This window comes from Papaver somniferum, chromosome 7 (assembly GCF_003573695.1).
Source record: "Papaver somniferum cultivar HN1 chromosome 7, ASM357369v1, whole genome shotgun sequence".
NCBI classification, from domain to species: Eukaryota; Viridiplantae; Streptophyta; class Magnoliopsida; order Ranunculales; family Papaveraceae; genus Papaver; species Papaver somniferum.
The window spans coordinates 169,319,789-169,341,952 of NC_039364.1; the positions used below are offsets into that span (position 1 = coordinate 169,319,789).

The window sequence follows — 22,164 nt, forward strand, 5'->3', positions numbered from 1 at the left end:
TGGGGTGTGTGGATGAGAAATGAATCTAAACCCTAAACAATTGCACTGCACGGGAGTGCTTGTGATTCGAGAAATCAATCTGTACAACTCCGTCCTAAACCAAGAAATGGCCGTTCCAGACTTGCTTCGGTCACAAAGTGAAGGAGATGGGGTTGATCTTAGGGAGGGAAGCGAAGAAGGTGTTGATATTGTGGAGGTGTTGGCTGTGTATGACTTGTATCATAAAGCTGAACTGGCTTGCAGAATGTTAGCTATCAGTTCTGGTGTTTGGATACGGTTGTATCAACACTTGGTTTCTGTTGTCTTGTTCTGGAAATAGGGAGGAGAACCTATTTATACAAGTCATTGAGACTTACCCACGTCTCTCGTGGGAAGTGGAGAAAGTGGAGTGATGGAGTAGTGGAGTTGCGTGTGTTAGTATCACACGATCAATCTTGCCCACTTCTCCCATCATCACTAACCGTCCATGTCTTCCTGACACGTTCTTGTGATGGCGCGTTGTGCGCTGCACGCTGTAAACCGCCAGACCAATACCCCAGTATGTATCCCCCGGTTTGTGACAAGATTAATGTCTCGAGTGTGTAGATCGTGGGACCCACAGAAAGCATGTGATGCTAGGTTAAATAACTAAGTTATTTAGGAAGTCGATATTTATGAAATATCGTGTGCATTTCTATGTATGTAACGCATCGAATATATTCAGCGTGTATGAAACATCGCTGTTTTAAGGCTTAATGGAGTAAATCGCGGATTAAGCATAGCATCACGTCCAACCATCTTCGAGTGATCGTTTGGAGGATGTATAGGTAAGCCTTGACTTGGACGATCACTATGTGTGGAAGAGTGGTGTACGGTGATTGTGGTGATACCTCACGGGTCGCCTAACTCCTGTCTTAGGCTGTCCGTCCAGGCTGGTGAAGTTGGACGGACGAGATGGCTTGCGACCCATATCTGCGACCGTCGGATTAGGGTTTAGGAGGTGCTCGAACACCAACCTTTAGCTTGGTCGAATCCAGGCATGAGACACGTTTTTGGCAGGGCCGATTGGGCATGCGTGTAGACGGCATGCTGGTGTAGGTGTCTTTACCTCACTGTCCCATGGAGATGCGATCTAAGCCACTCAATTTGTCTGGAAAAGAGGAGCGGCTGAGATTGATTTGCGACAAAAACCCCATGCCGCAAAGGAATTGAAGACCGCACGTCGTGCCTACTTTGGGCGCGCGTTTCGATACGACCAACCATTGTCGGTCTTGGCCGATCAGTCAGGCATGCAGTCGGCAGGCCAGTCTACACGTCTGTACCACACTGTCCCGTGAAGATATAATCTAAGCCACTCAATTTGTCCGGCAAAGTTGAGTGGTCGAGATCGATTTGCAATTGAAAACGCGTGGCCATGCCTAGTTTGGGCGCACGAATCGAGACGACCAACCATAGTTGGTCTTGACCGATTAGTCATGTATGTAAGAGGGCCCACGGTGATTGTGTTGACATGCTATGGGCCCTTTGAATCTACGTCTACGCCGTCCGTCTATACCTGCTAAGATGGATGGTTGAGACTGATTTGCGACACGTGATGTGCCGCAAACCCTAATTAGGGTTTCACGTCCACGCTTCTTTGGATGGACGAATTGGCAAGCCACACTTCTCCTTTGGGGAGGCCGACCATGTGGGGCCCACGTTGGGCCGGTGGTGAACGCGCCAATACCTGTCTGGTGGCTATGGGTCCGATCTAAGTCATCCAATCATGCCGGTGAAATTGGATGGTCGTGATCAATTTGGGACCTTTAGTGGAATTTCCTGCGACCCTCTCTGACACAACTTCGGACAATCATATATTGCAATCTGGTCAGGTTAAGGAAGAGTCGGTCATGAAGGTAGGAAGAAGGTCCGCCGGTGTACACCGCGACGCTTGTTCGACCGGCTTTGGGATGATCCACGCCGTCCAACCATGCCGGTGAAGTTGTACGGACGTGATGAACTTGAGACTGCCATATGCGGCCTTTGTTTGTACAATTCCTCCAAGCTGCTCCATACCAGTCTGGACATCCAACTTCAGGCTGGTGTTCGGTGGTAGTTTGGGGGGCATGGTAGGTATTCGACCGAACAAGACATAAGTGGGCCCGCTGTTGGTCATTAATGTAGTAGCCTGCTCCTGCTGAGGATCGTCTAGGCTGGTTAAATCGTGCGTCCAACTTGCGTGGTCATGATTGTTTCTGAGACTGATATGGACAGTTCAGATTCAAATATGCTCAATCGGGTTAGCATAACACACCGAGAGATGTAGCCTGTACGCGTATTTCATGCATGCCTCACTATTAATACTTGGAGATTCGTGTTACTCTGCTGAGAGTAACACTCAGTCGTCATGTCGCACTAATAATGAGAGTTCTGCGGGAACAACATAGGAAATACAAGGTTGGTCATGCATTAATTGATAATTCTATAAATTCATAGGGTATATGGGATTTGTTGCTACATGCTCCATTCTAGGTGAATTAGTAAAGTGAAGAAGTATTCATCACTCATTAATGGCTTTATCCTTTACAGGATGTCAGCGCATAATTTTGGCTTTTACAATTTTAGCCTTAAAGGAAAATCCACCATCAACAGTAGGGTTGTGATTCTAAAACAATCATCCGGAGTTATTTCCATCTCGCCAAACGGTAGATGAAAGGTATCCGTCTCTGGATAAGCCCTCTCGGCAAATGCAGAAACAGTGACAATATCAAATTTTTGGTGGCATGTTGTATCCCATTCCATAGCATACAATCAAATACCGCCAAGCAGACATCATCACACTCATTCTCTATATTCCATATCTTGTTCTTTATACGTTTCAAAACACGAACAACATTATTATGATCCTACAAAAACAACATCATATCTTATATACTAATATATATAGAAAAGAACAATATATGTCAAAATATAATAAAATGACTGAGAACCGTTGATGGTTAAGATTGAACCGTACCTTTGTCGCAAAGATCTTGGCAACCCATGAGTTTTTGTATCCCATCAATACCTCCCCTCCATCTCTTGGAGTACCATAAGTTGGCTTCTTTGGCGGCAAACACAAATTGTCATCAGGAATGTATGAATATCTAGCACAAGGATTTTTAGGCGTCTTTCTAGGTTTCTTTCCCAATATTTCTACTTGTTCCTCTTCCTCTTCCCCCGAGTCCTCCTCTGATTCATCATCATCCTTATCTCCATCTTCCCCATCTTTTTCACCCTTATCATCGTCACCCTCATTCCTCCTTCTTCAGCTGGTTCACCTTCTCCACCTTGATTATGTCCTTGACTGCCCATCTCTTCCACGATCTCTTCATTAACTTGTTGGATTACATTGTCAACATTATCTCTATTGACACCATCTTGGATGACAACACCCGGTAATGACCCACCTCCAAACTTGGCATTTTGGGTTCCACGCTTAGAGGCACCTAAGTGTACTCTGCCTCAAGACGTGGGAGTTCTCAGATCTTCCGGTAAAGATTGGTATGATTTTTTTGCCTCTCCCACTAATCAAGAAAACAAAAGATATTAGCTTAACCGATAAATGATTCACTAAATCAGATGCAACATAAGGGTTCTCAGCGTAAGGTTTGGTTAGTAGCAAAAGTTCACGAAAAATAGGTCAAGTCTAATTTTGTGTTCCAGAGTATAGTTCAGTTACCAAAGTTTTTTTTACGAACAAACCGAACTCAACATTGGTCACTATTAATGAAGAGTTCGGTTTGTCAAGGTTTTTTGCGAACAAACTGAACTCCACATGTATGCAACTACTGAAGAGTTCGGTTTGTCAAGGTTTTTTGCGAACAAACCGAACTCAACATTGGTCACTATTAGTGAAGAGTTCGGTTTGTTAATGTTTTTGGCGAATAAACCGAACTCCACATGTATGCAACTCAACATAGTTGGACAAGTTCGGTTAAATTGAAACTCAACATATTGGGCAAAATAGCATAGTTCGGTTACATTGAATTTTTTTTTTTTGTTGTAAAGTTCGGTTAGTTTTAGAATTTTATGCGAACCAACCGAACAAGATAGCTCAGTTTGGTTACATAAAAATTCAAAATAGCGGGCCAAAAAACACACTTCGGTTACATGTGAAAAAAAATTGTTGTAAAATAGGTTAAGTTCGGTTAGACAAAAGTTTTAGGCTTCTTTGCGAACTAACCGAACTGGCAGTTCGGTGACCTAGTTTTGAATCCTATAGAACCGAACTGCTCTTCGTGTTCTTCCTTTCAGGAAGGTCGGTTAACAAACTAGGGTTTTTCATAAATTCGTCCTAACCGAACAATGCACTGTAACTTCCATTTGAACCCTATTTTGATGACTTCTATTCAATTAAACGAATCAAAATCAAATTAAAAGTAATGGGTTGTTGGAAAATACCTGCGAATCGGTCCCATGGCAGAATCAGGCTTCTTCAAGCGTCTATTATACTGGATTATGGCTTCACTTGGTTGTTCCACTTCTTTATGATCTCAAAATCACTTGGATGATTTGCTAGATGTCCCAATCGAGGACCTTCTCCTTGAAGTCGGTTGGTTTTATTTCGAAGAACCATTCTTATAGTCGATTGATTAATCGACGATGAAAATTTTATGAATCGACGATTAATCGATGAAGACGATGTTGAAAGGAAGAAGAAGAAGAAGAAGATTTTTTTTCTTTGTGCGGCGGTAGGGTAGTCTGATTTAGGTTTTTGTTAATAGATTAGATTAGGTTTTTTTATATTTTGGTAGTTATTAGTTTAGTTATAATCTCAATTAGGGTTAGGGGGAAAATTAGTAATGTCTACATTTTAGGATCCCTTATATAAGTATAGGGTAGGTGGCCCTTATAAAACAATGGCCCCCTCTAAAAAAGGCTGGTCCCCAAAAAATCGTTCAGTAATCACGGTTTGATCCAAGGTTTGAAAAAATAGAAATTAACATTTAGTCTCAAATATATTGGGCTTTAGACACCCTAGTCCAGCCTTCTCAAGCCTAGTACTAGGAGAACCAAATTTACCCAATTCAAGACGAGTCAGTCCTCTTAAGAACGATTCAGTCCAAACAGAACATTTCTGATGAAAAATATACCCATAAGCTTTCATGATTCAGTTCAATTTCGTTTTCTTTTCTTCCGTTTCACATGTCGAAACAACTCCCATGATCCATCTACCGCTGTTGAATACAACGTTACAGAGATAAAATTTCAGATCGAATCTCTTATTCGATTCATGATGAGAACTTAGATCTATAATTGCAGTATTTGAATTTTTGTTTGGAGAATAGAATTAAGTAAAATTTCAACAAAAATGGAAATTAAAAGATCCACAGTTCTTCAACTCTATAGAAATCAATATAGTGTCTCCTCCTCTTGTTCGATTACTCATCAAGACTATTTCGTTATGGTAATAATCAATGAATTTTCACAATTCTCTATTGATTTTGATTTACTATAATTTTGATTTTTGTTTACTGTAATTTTGATTTTTGTTTTTGTTGTAGGTGGGATGTGATGCATGTGTAATGTTAAACTCAACGAATGGAGCTGAAACTAATAAAGAATCAATCATTGGAGGGATTTGATGTAATTGAACACATCATTCAGAGGTAATTTTTTTGCATTTTTTTACGATCTTGTTTTATAATTACTCTTAGATCTGGATTTGGAAGCAATGCATGTGATATTGTGATTTAGATTTGGGATTTGATCAATAGATGACTTTGGAATTTTATTTGTAGTGTAGTTGTGCCTATGTAGAGGTGATAGTGACTATTGATAAATCTCATAAGAAGCAAGTTTTCCTTTTGATTTTGTTTTACTGATGTGCGGGTACATACTTAAATTATCAAAATGATTCTTATATGAATATAAGAACGTAGATTTTTTTTCCCATGATTACAACTATGAGGAATGTTTTGCTGTTTATCATTCCAAATGTTTAGACTTTGAATACCAAGACCTCGTCCACTGCCGGAACCAAAAAACTTCATTTCTATCAATGATTTCTATACTATATGAAATAAATGAATGAAAATGTTTGGTAAAGAAGGAAGAAGCTAATTACATATGGTGGAATATTATCTATCTGTGGTGTTGGGATGGTGAGGCTTTATTGTTAGCAACTTAGCAATGCGTACAAAAATTTTAACTAAACATTTCATTTTGACCAATTGAGTTTTGGAATCGGGATCCAACAGAGTGGACTCCATCCCGGTCTTAGTACATAGGTTATCTAGGTAGAACTGTGGTTGAAAAACTATAGATAATTGACATCCCAATCAAGTGTTTAGATGTTGGGAGGTTATAGTGCTTGGATGGTTTAGCTGGAGTAACTGGTAGAATTAGTATCTTGGCGGTGTGAAAATTTTCATATTGAAAATGCTTTCATATTGCAGGGTTTAATGGCTAGAATGTTGAATACAAGAACATTAGCTTTAGACCAATAGGATTGTATAATACTATCTATAAGATAATAGCAAAAATTTTAGCTAATAGAATCAAACCGCATTTAGACTCTATAATCTCTCTGTTTCAAGATGCTTTCCTATCAAACTGACAGATATCTGATAATGTTATAATCTCTCAGGAAATTATACACTCTTTCAAAAATAAAATAAAATTAAACACGCTGGTATGGGAATAAAAATAGATATGTCAAAAGTCTTTGACAGGGTGAATTGAGATTTTCTCCTAAAAGCTTTAAAAGCTTTTGGGTTTAATCAAGCCTTCTGTAATTTAATCAATACTTGTATATATACAACTTCTATAGCAGTTCTGTTAAATGGTTGTCCAGGTGAGTTTTTCAAGCCTACTTGGGGACTCAAGCAGGGTGACCCTTTATCCCCATACCTCTTTATTATATGTATGAAAATCTTCTCTAGAAGCCTAATAGAAGCTGAAGAAAAACTAGAAATTCATGGAATCAAAATAACACCGAAAAATAGTCCAATATCTCACTTGTTCTTCGCGGATGACTGCCTTCTATTCATTAGAGCTGACCTAAAGAAATGTCACAACATTCTTCGCCTCATTGACAACTTCAGTAAAGTCTCGGGTTAATTAATTAACTTTGATAAGTCAGGAATTTTCTTTAGCAAGAAAGTTCATCCTAAACACAAAAGAATGATTAGTAGAATCCTAAAGATCAAACATATTGATTTAAAAGATTCATACTTAGGAACACCTCTATTTATAGACAAATTCAAAATAAAGATTTTTGAAAACATTATAGAGAAAATGGAGCACAGAATTCAGAAATGGATAGGAAAAACTCTAGCACAAGCCAGCAAAATGATACTAAACAAAGCTACCCTGGAAAACTTAGATACTTATCAGATGAGCTGCTTCATATTGCCAAAGAAAATAACAAACAAAATAGATGTTATTCAGAGAGATTTCTGGTGGGGGAAAGAAACTAATAATAAAGGTTATTATCCAGCCTCTTATTCTTGTCTCTGTAAACCCATCCATAAAGGGGGACTAGGTTTTAGAAATGCCCATAAATTCAATTTAGCTCTTATAGCCAAATTGGCTTGGAGAATTCTAAAGGAACCTAAGGCTCTTTGGGTTTCTCAACTTAGACCTAGATACTTCAGGAAAACTTCTGCTTTTAAAGCAAACATTCCAACCTCTAGTTCTTGGATTTGGAAATGCATATATAAAGGAATAAAATTAGTGGAACAAAACAATATATGGGAAATTGGAGAGGGAAAGAAAGTTAATATTTGGGAGGATAATTAGATTCCTGACCTGGAAGAGAACCTTAAGAATTACAAGACTACCCAAAATACTTACTTAAGTCTGGTGAAGGATCTTATAGACATCAATACTAGAAGATGGAATGTTTCCCTAATTCACTCTTTGTTCCCTAAACACATAGCTCTGAAAATCTTTCAAATAAGACTAGGAAAAGAAGACACCTTGAGATGGTTACTTACGAATTCAGGGAACTTCACAGTCAAATCCATGTACAATAAGCTACAAGAAAAAACCATAACAATTACAATTTAGGACAACCAGATGCCTTCTGGAAGAAATTATGGTCTCTTAATATCTCCCATGGAATAAAAAATTTTGCTTGGAAATGTCTTCAGAATGATGTTTCTACTAATAGTAAAAGGGCAAGATTTCAATCTCATATCTCCCCCTCTTGTGCCTTTGGTTGTTGTGAGATTGAAACTGTTGAACACATCTTCCTTCACTGTGATTTTGCAAAAGCCGTTTGGGATACTGAACCTTGCCCTTTGATACACATTTCAATGCAAATACTACTTTCCTAGAAGTTTTCAAAGAATGGTTAGGAAAGGAAAGTGACATTATTAATATAGAAATCATACTGACCAAAATCTGGTTCATAGGGAAGAAAAGATGTAATAGAGCTTTTGATGGTCAACATAAAACACATCAGCAAGTGGCACTAGAAATACAGAGACACTTAGTTTACTGGCATAAGGAAAAATACCTAGTTCACAAAAAAGACTCAATGATAGGAAACAATAAGAACAACAAATGGCAATTTCCGGCACCTGGCCATAACACTCTAAATTTGGATGCTGCTTGGATCTCAAGTAGTGTCCCAACAGGTTATGCTATAATCTTTCGAAATGATGCAGGTGGTTTCAAGCATGGAAGAGCAGGAGCTATCTCAACAACTTCACCAGAAGAAGCAGAAGCTTTAGGATTTCTTCATGCAGCAAAATGGGCTCGAACAAAGAATCTGTCAGACTTTAATGTGGAGGGCGATTGCAAGAATCTTATTGACTATCTGAATGGAGAATTATCTCAAATCACATGGCAAAACCAAACTATTATGGATGAATTTAGGCAAGAATTTTCTTTTTGTAACAACTTTAAAGGCTTTTACTTTAGACCTAGAACATCAAACATGGTAGCTGATACTCTAGCCAAAGAGGCTAAGAACTTTAGAACTGATTTTGAATGGAGCAACAATCCTCTTTCTTGTATTCTTAATGATATAGAAGTAGATAAATCTAATTCCAGGATCCTTGACAAAGGCCCAACACTAGATGGCGCTACTCTTCCTGTTGTAAGGGTCACTAACTCCCTAAGTTAGTTTGCTTTTTATGAATTATTAACTTTAAAAAAAAAAAAAAACATTAGCTTTACTATTCGGGATGTGAGAGGTCAAGACATGGTATGAATTTTGTGTTTGCATTAATGAGTTGGGATAAATAAGGGTATATTTTTTTTATTCATTTTTTTTCCTAGCTAACCATTTTTAACACAATGAAAACGACAGATTCGTTCTTCGGTAACTTATACCTAATTGTGTCCATAACTTTTCTATTTACGGAAAATCAAAATAATGGCAGTGACCAAGTTTAGTGACCAACTGCATATTCAACTACAGATCCTTGTTTTACTTGATAAAGTATGTCTCGCAGGCTTTAAGGGCTACTTTCACTTTGTTTTTTCATCTGAATCTTCATTTTGTGTACCTATCCTGATGACTTTGTTGACCTATATTTTTGTTGTTATGTTAGACAACCCTTGCCGCACCTTACAAGCCAGTTTTACGTGCCCATTTTTTTGTCCGTATGGATGGTAAGATTGTTGAGCTAGTGCAACAAATTGACTAAACAATTAGGAAACTTATCGAGGAGAAGATTTCTCTTCGTTAAAAATGGTGTTGTGGTTGTATGCCAAATTGTAAACTCTTAGATTGCAACTCTTTCATCATTACAAGTCATTCATTATGTCTTACTGGTGATCCGAATCGGGATAATTAAGATATTGCATCGTATTTTCAGCTAATTTTGATTAATACAATGTTTTATAGGTTAGCAACTTGATGGGTATAGAAAATTTCTTATCTTTTTTTTCTTTTTATACTTTTCGTAGATTACTGTATGTGAATGACATTGGACATGGTGGTCCAATAATTCAATGTAGAGCCTAATCATCAACACCACCAAACACAAACAACTAGTTTATATGAGAATTTAATCGAGCTGGTCTTGTCACTATATTAGATGGGTAATAGGTAAGTGTACACATATAACTATGTGCACATTAGCAACTAGTTTCTTTGCTAATTGGCACATAGTTAGACACATGTTGATTCTTAATACATATTTGTACACTCGTTGATTCTTAACGTGTACATAGTTGTACACCCGTTGATTGTAATGTGTACATAGTTGTACACTCGTTGATTTTTTTTTTTTGATAGAAAGGGTTAAGATTTTATTAAAAAGGAAAAAAACAAACTGCAAAGCAGCAAATTACAAGATCAAAAGATGGTTCTCAATATCAAAAAATGATTCAACCTTCATAAAGAGAGGCATCCCAATTGAATAACAAATCATTAAGGCTGATATTTTTGAACCAAGAATGAAGCTCCCCCCATTGAAAAATCAACCTTTTGATTTCAATAATTATCATCTCCTTATTCCTAGTTCTTTTCTTTGCCATCACTCTTCTGTTTCTTTCATACCATAATGCCCAACTAATCGCAAAGTGCAGGATATACCAAATCTTCTTTGCTAGTCTTTTGCATTTGTTAGAATGCCACTGCAAAATTTGATCTTTGAACTCCATTTGATGCACCCATACTGGATAAAGAGAATGAGAAAAATGTTCCCAGATGCTTAGTGAGAATCCGCACTGGAGTAGAGAGTGATTCACATCTTCATCAACTTGATTGCAGAAGCAACAACTAGTTTCTTGTATTTCACAACCTCTTTTATTTAGATTATCTGTAGTAGGTATTTCATTTTGAATTTCTAACCAAACTAGTAGTTGTGCTTTAGGAGGTACTTTTTTGTTCCATACCTTTTTATAATCTGGACCATTATCCCCTTGTTGTGAAGTGTAACAGGAAGCAAGATTGTAGCTAACTGTATCCGACATAGCTAGCTAACATAGTTGTACACTCGTTGATTGTTAATGTCTACATAGTCATACACCTGTTGATTGCTAATGTGTACAGAGTTATACACATGCTAATTATTAACGGTAGAAAACTATATTAATATTGTTGTTTGTTTTCCTTTGAATTTGTGGTTGATGATCTCTTTTCTTACTCATAGGCTTGTATGCACAGAAGTTACATAGAATGTCAGGATGTTTTCTTTAAGAAAAACGAGCGTGCATGTAAAACAAGAAGATTTTGAGATGTTGGCCAAGGTATAATTAAGAAGGAAACATTAACTAACAAGTCACTCGGAGTTTGAAAGTTGAAATTAAAGTCATCAAAGCTCGATTTGGGAGACTTCTGCTTAAGAAAGGTCAATTTTTTTTTTATCTTTTTCCACATTTGGGGTTTTCAAATTTTGAGCAAGTGTCGAACTTTTTTGTTCGTCATTTTGGGTTTCTAATTGATTTAGAGTGATTTAATGTTAGTGCATTAGATTTTATTGAACTAGCTTTTATTTAGAGTGGTTTAATGTTAGTCTAGGTATTAATTTGTAGTCCATATTGTCGCATAAGGGTGCATTTTTTACTGTTTGTCAGTATGGAATACAAATTTCATTCTTTACATGTGAGTAGGTTCGGGGAATTAAGGGGATTCGTGCAGTTTCATCCATAGATGGGATTCATGGAGATTGTACTTGTATGCATAAAATAATTGTTGCAATAGAAATGAAACCATTTATTATGAAATGCAAAACAATTTCAAATGTAGACAGACGACTACAATTACCAGAACTACGTGGTCTGTCCACCTTGTCTTTAGCGCTTTTTCTTGCACATAAGTGGACATTCTAGTTCTAATAATAAATGATGTGGACAATCCACTTTGGATTTTGCTTTATGGGACCGACTAATGTGTTTCTTATGGTATTCCCGAAACTATGTAGTTAATATAATTGGTTAAATTACCATCCTTCTATAAATGTACATATTGGTGCACCTGTATTACAAGTGTACATATTTGTGCACCTGTAATATGGTGATTTAGAGGAGGAGGAGGATCTAGAGTGGTTTCAGTTGAGAAAAGCAAAGAAGGTGGTCTGAAATGACGAGTCAAATTGTTATGTTGGTACATATATGACGAAGGAATCTGCTATGAAATCTTTATTTGACCAGTATGTATACTTATAGAATTCAGTTCATACCTCTTGGACAGAGCTGGCGTGATCTGTGCGTATGCGTTTGATCTTCTATATAATATATCTTCTTAACTTTCTTTTCATTTTTATGTTGTTCGTATGATCTTATTTACAGGAATTGGATAAGCTCAGAGGATGAGTTGAAGATGATAAAGGAGGTTGTGAGTACATTTGCCTTTGGAAGTGACCCCACCTTATGCTGTTATGCTTGCAGCCCAAGATGACTAAGACGACTCCGATAGTGGTCTAGATGATGAAGACGACTCCGATAGTGGTCTGGATGTGATGCATCTATTACGCCTCCAAGGTGGACGAAGACGACTCCGAGTGCTGCATCTATTACGCCTCCAAGGTGGAGGCTCAATTTGAGCTATGTTTCCATAGATCCTGCATTGGCTGCATAACCAGACACCTTCTCAACTGCCAAAGATGTTTCTTTTTGCAATGCAACAGTATTTGAGGTGATTAAGGTTGATCTCGAAGCACTGTAACAACATGTTATCTTTTTTCTTTTTCTTTTTGTCTTCTTACATACCTTATAATAACCATCCTTAATCATAATCATCCTCAGAATGTTTTTTAAGCTAATGTGTACATAGTTGTACACATGTTGATAGCGTACATAAATTTACACTTGCTGATTGTTATTATGCACATAAATGTACATATCTTTGATTCTTATGCTCTTTGGCTCTGCACCTTATATTGATGAAAACATTCTCACTTTTTCCAGTGCCTCTCCTGTTCGGTGCAGTCCTAGTCCTGGGAAGATGAGTGCATCTCCTTGCAGGATTCATCCATCTATGAGTGAAAGCCCTGATAGACGTAGTCATAAAAGTCCTAGAAAAAGAAGACGATCTCAGCGTGAAACTGCTCGTTCTCGTAGCCCATCACAACAAAATTCTGAGGCTAATGTAAGTTGTCTGACCACATTTTTATTTTTTAATCTTTGAAGCTAGAATTAGTAATTAAGCATGTTGGGATCGACTTATATTGCATGGGTGATGTAAGGTTTACATAATGGACAAGTCGCATCCTTTGAGTAAGCGTGTTGTTTAAAAGCCGGTGGGTGTTTGCATGTTGTCTTCAAAGTACAGGTGTACAACTATGTACACCTGTTGACTGTTAATGTGTTACATAGTTGTACACATGTTTTGATTATAAGAAACTTAATTATTTCATTAAAAGTTTATTTGAAAATATTTTCTTGGTACTACTGAATCAAGAACTTCTTTAGGTGAGCATGTTCGGTTGCTTAGTAGTGTTACTACTCTGCTATTCTTGCTTTCTCCCTTTTTTTTAGGTTCTACAAGTGTTGGTTTTAACCAGAGGAGATTTCTTTTAACACATATTGAGATTTTAAAACAATTGTAAAGATTGAGTTTAGAAAATACAAGAGGTTGGTTTGGCTTGATGGTTTACATCCCTGAGATCACATGTTTGTTGGATAATGCATAACAGTCGTCTAATGTCGACGACTACAATCTCTTCTTTGTTCGTCATTCTATTTATTGTTGGAAATATCGGAAGCCCAAATTAGGTAGATAATGACTGGTATTCCTCTGAATGTAACATTACCTGGAGCGTAGATTTGACTTGCATTCATCTCTTTGATTATTAGAGAAGATGAGTAGTGCCTTTGGTGCGGAACTTAAGGTGTGATTACACCATCTTAAGTTGTTGTTTTTCGATATCATGGAATGATTTTAATAGCATGCTTGTTATGTGTTTAGGTACTTTTCGAGGGAGCTTAAGAACGTGGAGAAGAACAATGGACAGGTTGTATGTGGTGTACAAACTGGTACACCTTGTCGTGTCTTTGAATTTTCTAGATTTTTGTAGATGTAAACTAAGATTTTTAAAAAATTAAAATTATATAGTCATATGGGTACTCTTTTCGTATATATCGAAAAGAGCTTTCCGAATATATAAAATTTGCGAATTTTTGACGAACTGTTCGAAAGATAAGTTGTTTTTTAATTATTTTTATATTATTTAAAATTGCTGATATCATCATGTGTCACTTTGGACTAAAGTGTAAGTATTTGGACTAAACTGTAAATCAGGAAGGTTATATGTGTATTTTTCATATTTTAAATATCTTTTGGATTAAATTGTACCTAGTTAACTCGTGATGGACTAAACTATACTTTTTAACGCTTTTGTGGACTAAACCGCTTTTTTCCCTTTGAAAAACATGTCACGGCTCAGGTCACGACCATTGGGCGTGATCCTTATAACGCGTTTTGACGGTTTTTAGGAAAAAAACACGTTTTTATACGTTATTCTAAAATGACGGCGTTTTAATGGTTAAATAGAAAATAAAAAAGATTTATGGTTTGAAATTCCTATATGACAGTTCCAACGTGGGTGGAAACAGTTATAACGGGTCTAATAACGTTGTTATAACATTTTCTATACATCATTATTTTATTCTTTTATTTTTAAAATATTAATTGTAATTTTTTAATCTTTAATTTAAAATATAAAGAATTGTAAGAAAATATTTTTATATTCTTTTTCTTAAAAAACGGTTATAACTGACGTGAAAATGGGAAAAATGGTCTAAAAACTTGCGTTAAAATGTTATTTAGAAGGAAAAAACGTAAAATTCAATTTTAGAAAAATAGTTATAACATGCGTGAAAACGGTTATAACGAGTCTAAATAACGCGATTATTTCTTATTTATCGTCAATATATAGACACGGGTGTCGGTGACCTTCACGGACACGCTACATAGGCGTGACCGTTTTAACAGATGTTTTTTCGGAAATAACGGTCGTATTTCAAATTTGGTTTGATCCAAAGTTTAAAAAACGGGTCACGGCTCAGGTCACAGGTACTAGGCGTGACCGTTATAATGTGTTTTGACGGGTATGAGCACGCTTTGGGCAAAAAAACGTGTTATTAAGGAAAAAAACGGGTTTTTTGTATGTTTTTCTATAAAAAGGGCCGTTATAACGGTTAAATAGAAAATTTAAAAACATTATGGTATGAAATTCCTATCTGACGGTTATAACATGCGTGAAAACGTTATAACGTGTCTAAAAAACGTTGTGACTGATATTTTTTTTCTTTTTTAATACTCCCCTGTCGCTAAATAGATGACCTATTTATTTTTAAATTTTGTCCCACTAATAGATGACTTATATCATTAAAAAAATGGGATATTTCTAAAACTACCATAATTGATTATTGTTAGTATAAGAATATGTATAATTTTATAGTCATGTCTATATTCCTTACGTAGGTGTTTTAAAATGTTCTTCACTATGATATTTCAAAAGTATCATTGATCAACATAATGCTATAGAGAGCATGTTTGTGGACAAAGAATTTTTGAAATCGGTAAAGGCAAAAACTAAACTAGCTAGATGGGAAGAATATTATTTCAAATGAGATGTTCTGGTCGATGTGTCAAAATGCGTGCATAATGGTTCGTCATTTATTGAAAATGATTCGTTTTTTGGACTTAGACAAACCCACCATGGGTTATTTGTTCCATGCACTTTCTACATGTGTGGAAAGTATACAAATGGGTTTGGGATCAAATCGAAATGCTTCTATTGTATGTGTAATAAAAAAAAACAATGGAAAAGTCAGTTGAGTTCTCATCTTCATACTGCAGCGTATTTTCTCAATCCTTATTACATCTTTAACCCAACAACCAATCTCATCAATAATGAAATTTCTGAGCCCCAAATTTGTCTTACTGAAGTTATATCAAAAATGGTTAGTGGCCGACAAGAACAAGCGAAATGCATGCTAGAGGTACAAAACTACTAATATTATCTCCAAATATGTTTAATTAAGTAATTTGAATTTCTAGTACCGATTGTGCTTTTCTTTGTAGGAGAGAAGCATGCGAATGATGCAAGGTCAATTTGCATCACCATCAGCATGTATTGCGGCTCAACACGGTGATCCTGTAAGTTGGTGGTTATCTTATGGTGCTGAGTATCCATCCCTCCAGAAGATTGCAGTAAAGATATTAAGTCAAGCAAATACATCATCTGAATAAATGAGGAATTGGAGTGTGTTTGAAAGAATCCACTCCAAACTACACAATCGTTTACTTTCATCGAAAATACATGATCTGGTGTATGTTCAGTACAATTTAAAGTTGGAGCAACAAAGAATTAAAGGTAAAGCAAGGCGACATAACATTGATATTCACGACGATCATAGTCTACTGAGGGATGGAAATATGCTTGATGGATAGCGGGGGAAGACGAAACACCGGTTTTATTACCTCAAGAAGAACAATTGTTAAATATGCTGGAAGAGGAAGCCGTTAATAATCCAGAGCTTGTCCCTCTATCATACAACTGGCATGATCCCGAAGTTGAAATCTCATACGAAAGGTTACCGGTGAGTGACTTTGTTTATGAATTTGGTAATCTTTCATTCGGATATAATACACAAGGTTATGAGAATGTGAATCATACATATGATTTTCACTACACTACCAATCGCTCTGACCATGGTGTCCAATATATGAACGAAAGATATAATTCTAATATTGATAACAATGTATAATGAAACATGATCTGGTGTATGTTCAGTACAATTTGAAGTTGGAGCAACAAAGAATTAAAGGTAAAGCAAGGCGACATAACATTGATATTCACGACGATCATAGTCTAATGAGGGATGACAATATGCTTGAATGGATAGCGGGGGAAGACGAAACACTGGTTTTATTACCTCAAGAAGAACAATTGTTAAATATGCTGGAAGAGGAAGCCGTTAATAATCCAGAGCCTCTCCCTCTACCATACAACTGGCATGATCCCGAAGTTGAAATCTCATACGAAAGGTTACCGGTGAGTGACTTTGTTTATGACTTTGGTAATCTTTCATTTGAAGATAATACACAAGGTCATGAGAATGTGAATCATACATATGATTTTCACTACACTACCAATCGCTCTGACCAGGGTGTCCCATATATGAACGAAGGATATAATTCTAATATTGATAACAATATATAATGAAGTAGGTAACAATGATGATGATAATGGAGGCTATTATGATTATGATATTTATACGAACGAAGACAGCCAGTATCCCCCGACGATGACTATAATGAGGAAAGGAACCGTCGAGAAAATGAAAAATACATGAATATATCGAAGAAGGGTGGTGGTCGTAGTTGGTTCGCGTAACTATTTAAATGATGAACACTAGTTTAATAAGTAATATTATGTTTTTTAAATTTGAAGTTTTTAATCATGTAGTTTAGTTTCCCTGTATTATTTTAAAAATTTAATTTTAAGTTTTAATCCTTCAATCCGGAGATAGAAAAAAAAATCAAAAAAATGGCAAAAAAGTTATTTACACGATTATAACGTGCGTGATAACGGGAAAACAATTATAAAAAACGCACGTTAAAATGTTACTTAAAAGAAAAAAAACATTCAAACTAATTTTAGAAAAACGGTTATAACGTGTGTGAAAACTGAAAAACGTTCCTAAAAAACTAGCGTTATTTTCTATTTATCGGCATTATAAAGGCACGGGTTCGCGAATCCTCACGACCACGGTATATGGGTGTGACCGTTTTAACGGTCGTTTTTTTGGTAAAAACGGGCGTTTTTCAAACCTTGGTTTGATCTGCTTTCAGTTTTTATTTGTCCTTGTTTCTTTCGAATTATAGTATTAATATGTGAAAACTATTATTACACCCATTTTTCAGTTTTTCTCCACCCACAAATCCACCGGCGTAAAAGTTCATGCGCGCACCCATTTTCCCTTCCAAATTTTCTGACAGACCCAATATTTTGAAAAAATATTTTCGTTGTTTCCCTTTATTTCCAACTAACCTTCTATAGACAAATCCGATAATTTCTTCGAAATCAAAAGCCTCTGTATTGCAGAAAAGATTGATCTTCGATCTTTCCTCACAACACAGATACACGAAGATATGAATCTCATGGTCATCATCACCACCGTCGTTACATCTCAGAGAACCAGAAAGAAAGAGACATAAATGAAGGCGAAGGGAATGGTTAGCTGAAGGAATTGCAGGTCTTCAACAATGGGTTTTACATGCATCGCGCGCTGGTAACTAATTCAATTCATTACTCAAAAACCCTAATTCTTATTATTAATTTTAATTTCTTTTCCTTCGGATTCATATTTTAATCTGCCCCAACCCTTTGCTGATTTACCTACATCGTTTGTAGTTGGGGATCCAAATGAGATCTCAAAGTTTCCAGATCCATTTAGATGATTCCGAATTAGATAAGTGAATTCATTTTCTAGACATAATGTAACGAAATCTTAAAAGTTTTCTCAGTCCTGCTATAAGTTAAATCGGCAATTATTGAAAATTCCGCTGAAAATTGTGGTTTAAGAGACATAAAACGCGATTTCTAAAGATGTTACTGTCGATGAAAGGCAGAATTTAACATGTATTGCAGGAGTGACGAGATCATGCTTGAGTTGGAGTTTCAGTCAAAAAGTGATAAATCAAGGCTTCTATAGATACTTCCATTTGGGTGGTCGCCACTTTTAACTGTGTAACTTTGGTTATTAAGCATCAGAAGTAGTCTTAGAGTGGAAAACAAACTCCTGTCTCGAAGTAATTCAGGTAGACGTACATACCATCTTTTAGTTACAAATTCTATTGAAAGTATGATGTCTGGTTTGCTTTGCTGTTTACTCATGTCTATCGCAAGTGAACTTGAATCTCCAGTTAAAGATTGTCAAGTGTTATCGTGTCATTATCTTCATTATTTTAAGTATTTGGAAATTTTGTAAGTTTATGTATATCAGTTACTTATTTTACATTTCTATAGACATGCTTGGTGGTTTTAACTAATGGGAAAGACAATGAAGAATGGAATATGATTTAGTTTGTAGTGTTTTGGGGGAGTTGAAAATGTGTGGGGTATTAATGAACTGGATATCATGATTTAAAATTTGTTGATCAATGAGTGTCAAAATAGGAAACACCAGTAAACCAATGGGTTTTTGCCAGTGTTGGCATCACTATATCATGAATTTAGTGACCCAAGTTAATGCTCCTGGTAGAGGTGCTGTGGTTATGCTATGGTTGTGACAGAGTGATCTGCAAAATGGTTGAGGTGCTGTCAAGAAGGTGTGATTCGAATGGATTTGCTGGTGATTAATAGGTGCAAGCAGTACTATTGTTTTTGGGAGCTCGTCATGAACCTATTGCTGTTGAAACTTCTTTTTATTGGTTGAGGTTCTGGTGTTGGTAGGTTGTATAGGTGGTGTTTGTCATATTGGTTGAATAATTTGTTATGCAGTTATGAAAATGGATGCATAACTTGTTAAATATCTAGAAAATTTGTTGCATAACTTGTTATGCAGTCCAGAAAACGGTTGCAAACACGTTATGCAGTAATTTTTTTGTTATTATTGGAAACAACAAAAACAAAGACCGCATAACTTGTCATGCACCTACAATAATATCTGCATAACATGTTATGCAGTCGTGAAAATGGATGCATAACCTGTTATGCGTCCGAAAATATGGCTACATAATGCATTATGCATCGAAAAAATAGATGCATAACCTGATATGCATCCGTAAATATGGATGCATACTGCATTATGCATCAATTTTTTTTATGTACGCACTAAAATCAACCAAAACAATGGTTACATAACTTGTTATAGATGCATAACTTTGTTATCCAAATGCATAATTTGTTATGCAGTAGAGAAAATGGTTGCATAATTCGTTATGCGTCTGCAGAATGTGTTATGCATCTTTTTTGGTGGCTGCATAATGGTTATGTATCAAGTTTTCGAAAATTTTACCTAAAATGATGATCACCTCCGATTTTTTCGTGAAAAACAAAAATTTGATATTCTTATTTGTACTCGTTGTGTAGCTCTCTTAAAAAGATTTTCAAAGATATAAAATTTGTAAAATTCCAAGACACAGATTTTTAGATATGTTATATCCAAGTTGTGTTGTCAATTATACCCCTGATGCATAACCTGTCATGCGGATGCATAATCCGTCATGCATACATTTTTAATAATTTCATATAATTATGGGTGTCACGGAAATAATTATGGATGTCACGGTAACTAAAATTAATTGTGGGCCTGACAATAAAAATATTATTCTTTTTGGACCTGCGCCTAATTTTCCTTATTAAAATCGTGAAAGTAATTTTTTTTATTGGTAGTCAGGTGTGATAGAATTAAAACACTAACGGAATGCCTTCCTTGTATGTATATAGTAAAACCCATCTATATTATAAAAAGAAGTGGTGTATGTGTAGCCTTACAAATCCGACCATCGATTTCGTCATCCCACGTTGGAGATCGATCGGTTATATGTCCTATATAGACGTCCGTCCGATCCCTTGGCTTCCTAATAAAAATATGATTCTAAAGATTATTTAACGGCGTCGGATCCTTGGATTTCTTAATTTGACTGCAGCGTCGGATTTCCTCATTTGACTAAGTTTCCGTTAATATAGGCTAACACTAAGTAGATGTATTTATAGAACAGAAGAGCATCATTCTTTAACGGTTTCACCAATAGATGGTCTTCTATCTATAGTTCTTCCCCTCCATTAACGACTTCTAATTCTTAACTTCGTCTCTCTATATCATAATAATACTGAGTTATTAATACTAAGTTATTATTATGGATGATTTATAGGATGGATACGGTGAAATAAAAGAAAACAGAGAAGATGATTTAAAAAAAAAAATTGGTCTATAGAGAAAAGGAGAAGAAAGAAAACCTAATAGAGGAAGAGGAGTGAATTGGGTAAGAGGTTTTATGTTTAATGCAACCAAATATCTCCTTACTAATACATCTTCACGGAAAACATATGGTTAAGGGTCTGTTTGGATTATGTTTGGTGAATGACCCTCCATGAAGATTATTCGTATACACCAGATATACTCTGGTCCATCGAACGTTCAATCATCCAATAAGCATAATGATTTGTACCATAACTTTCTCAAGAAAATTTAAGTTAGCCTCAACTAATCTAAAAGCTATTTTTAAAAAACAAATAAAATAAAAAACATGGTAAAGATTTATGTGCGAGATTTAAGTGTCACAACCCCGAGCAACAAAACATTAGGGAATGTTTAAGGGCCGCGGTCGGGGCTGTAAGCCCCGGCTAATTTGACCCGATCAACAAAATACTATGGTATCCTCAATGGACCACGACCCGGACTGTAAGCCCCGACTAATTTGACACAACCACAAATACTAGGGACGCAAGTCCGAACTAACTTATAAGATCGATGTTTGACCGTTATAATCTAATTAGTATTGCGAATGACTAAAAAAGATTTTGATAGAATACTGACCAGCCGATCAAACAACAAAACAAAAACAAAAAAAGTTGAGCCCGGCGGTAGGCCAGGATGATACCTAGTTGTTTTATAATAAGAGCAGTAGTTAAAAGTACACGTAGTGATTCTGATAGGATGATATATATACATATGTCCCCTTAGTTTATTTTTCTACAATTTGTTCTGATCTCACCCTTGTTTCGTGTAAGAGTATTCAAGTTACCCAATTTAATCATTGCATTCCCGAAGTCGGCTTTCTTTCGTGTAAGAGTATTCAAGTTACCCAATTTAATCATTGCATTCCCGAAGTCGGCAAAGAAAGCTTGAGAATCCTGACTGTATGTCTTCACGAAATCATCAGTAGAACCACCATTAAAAAGTTCTTGATCAGAATGCATCAAACCCCTCCTCTTAATAAGTGCTTGATAATAATTGTTACCGAAACGGTTTGGACTTTGATGATCCAAATTAGATAAATTATCGTCTCCGCCAGCGGAAGGACATTTAGATTTTCTGTCATTTGCAGCAGTTAGTTCAACATTTGTTCCGTTGTACAAATGGTTGCGAAATAATGAACAGCGTGCCACACCAACAGAATGAGCTCCTGATAGAACTACCATTTCTTTAGCCGTAAATCCTTTATCAGTAAAATTCTTTATGAGAACTTGAAGATCTGAGAATGGAGATGGTAGATTATCTGCTTCGTTTCTATTTGCAGTCCTCGCATCCCTTCTTCCTAGTGGCACTTCCCATCTAGTACCTCCCAATTGTACGTGTGCCATA

At 36.1% G+C, this 22,164-nt stretch overlaps 1 protein-coding gene and 1 long non-coding RNA gene across 2 annotated transcripts; one reads left to right on the forward strand and one right to left on the reverse strand.

The window, feature by feature from the left end:
• The first annotated feature begins 17,864 nt into the window (after nucleotides 1–17,864).
• Nucleotides 17,865–18,904, forward strand: LOC113293153. The gene is made up of 2 exons (XR_003332075.1): nucleotides 17,865–18,144; nucleotides 18,504–18,904. It is a non-coding gene; the product is annotated as an uncharacterized LOC113293153 (long non-coding RNA).
• Nucleotides 18,905–21,539: 2,635 nt separating this feature from the next.
• LOC113295524 (peroxidase-like) lies at nucleotides 21,540–22,163 on the reverse strand. The gene has a single exon (XM_026543852.1). The coding sequence runs from the start codon at nucleotides 22,161–22,163 to the stop codon at nucleotides 21,540–21,542; it is 624 nt and encodes a 207-aa protein (XP_026399637.1).
• Nucleotide 22,164: the final 1 nt, after the last annotated feature.

Excerpts from the sequence above, each read along its gene's own strand:
- LOC113295524 (XM_026543852.1), bottom strand. The coding sequence starts at position 22,163 with ATGGCACACGTACAATTGGGAGGTACTAGATGGGAAGTGCCACTAGGA.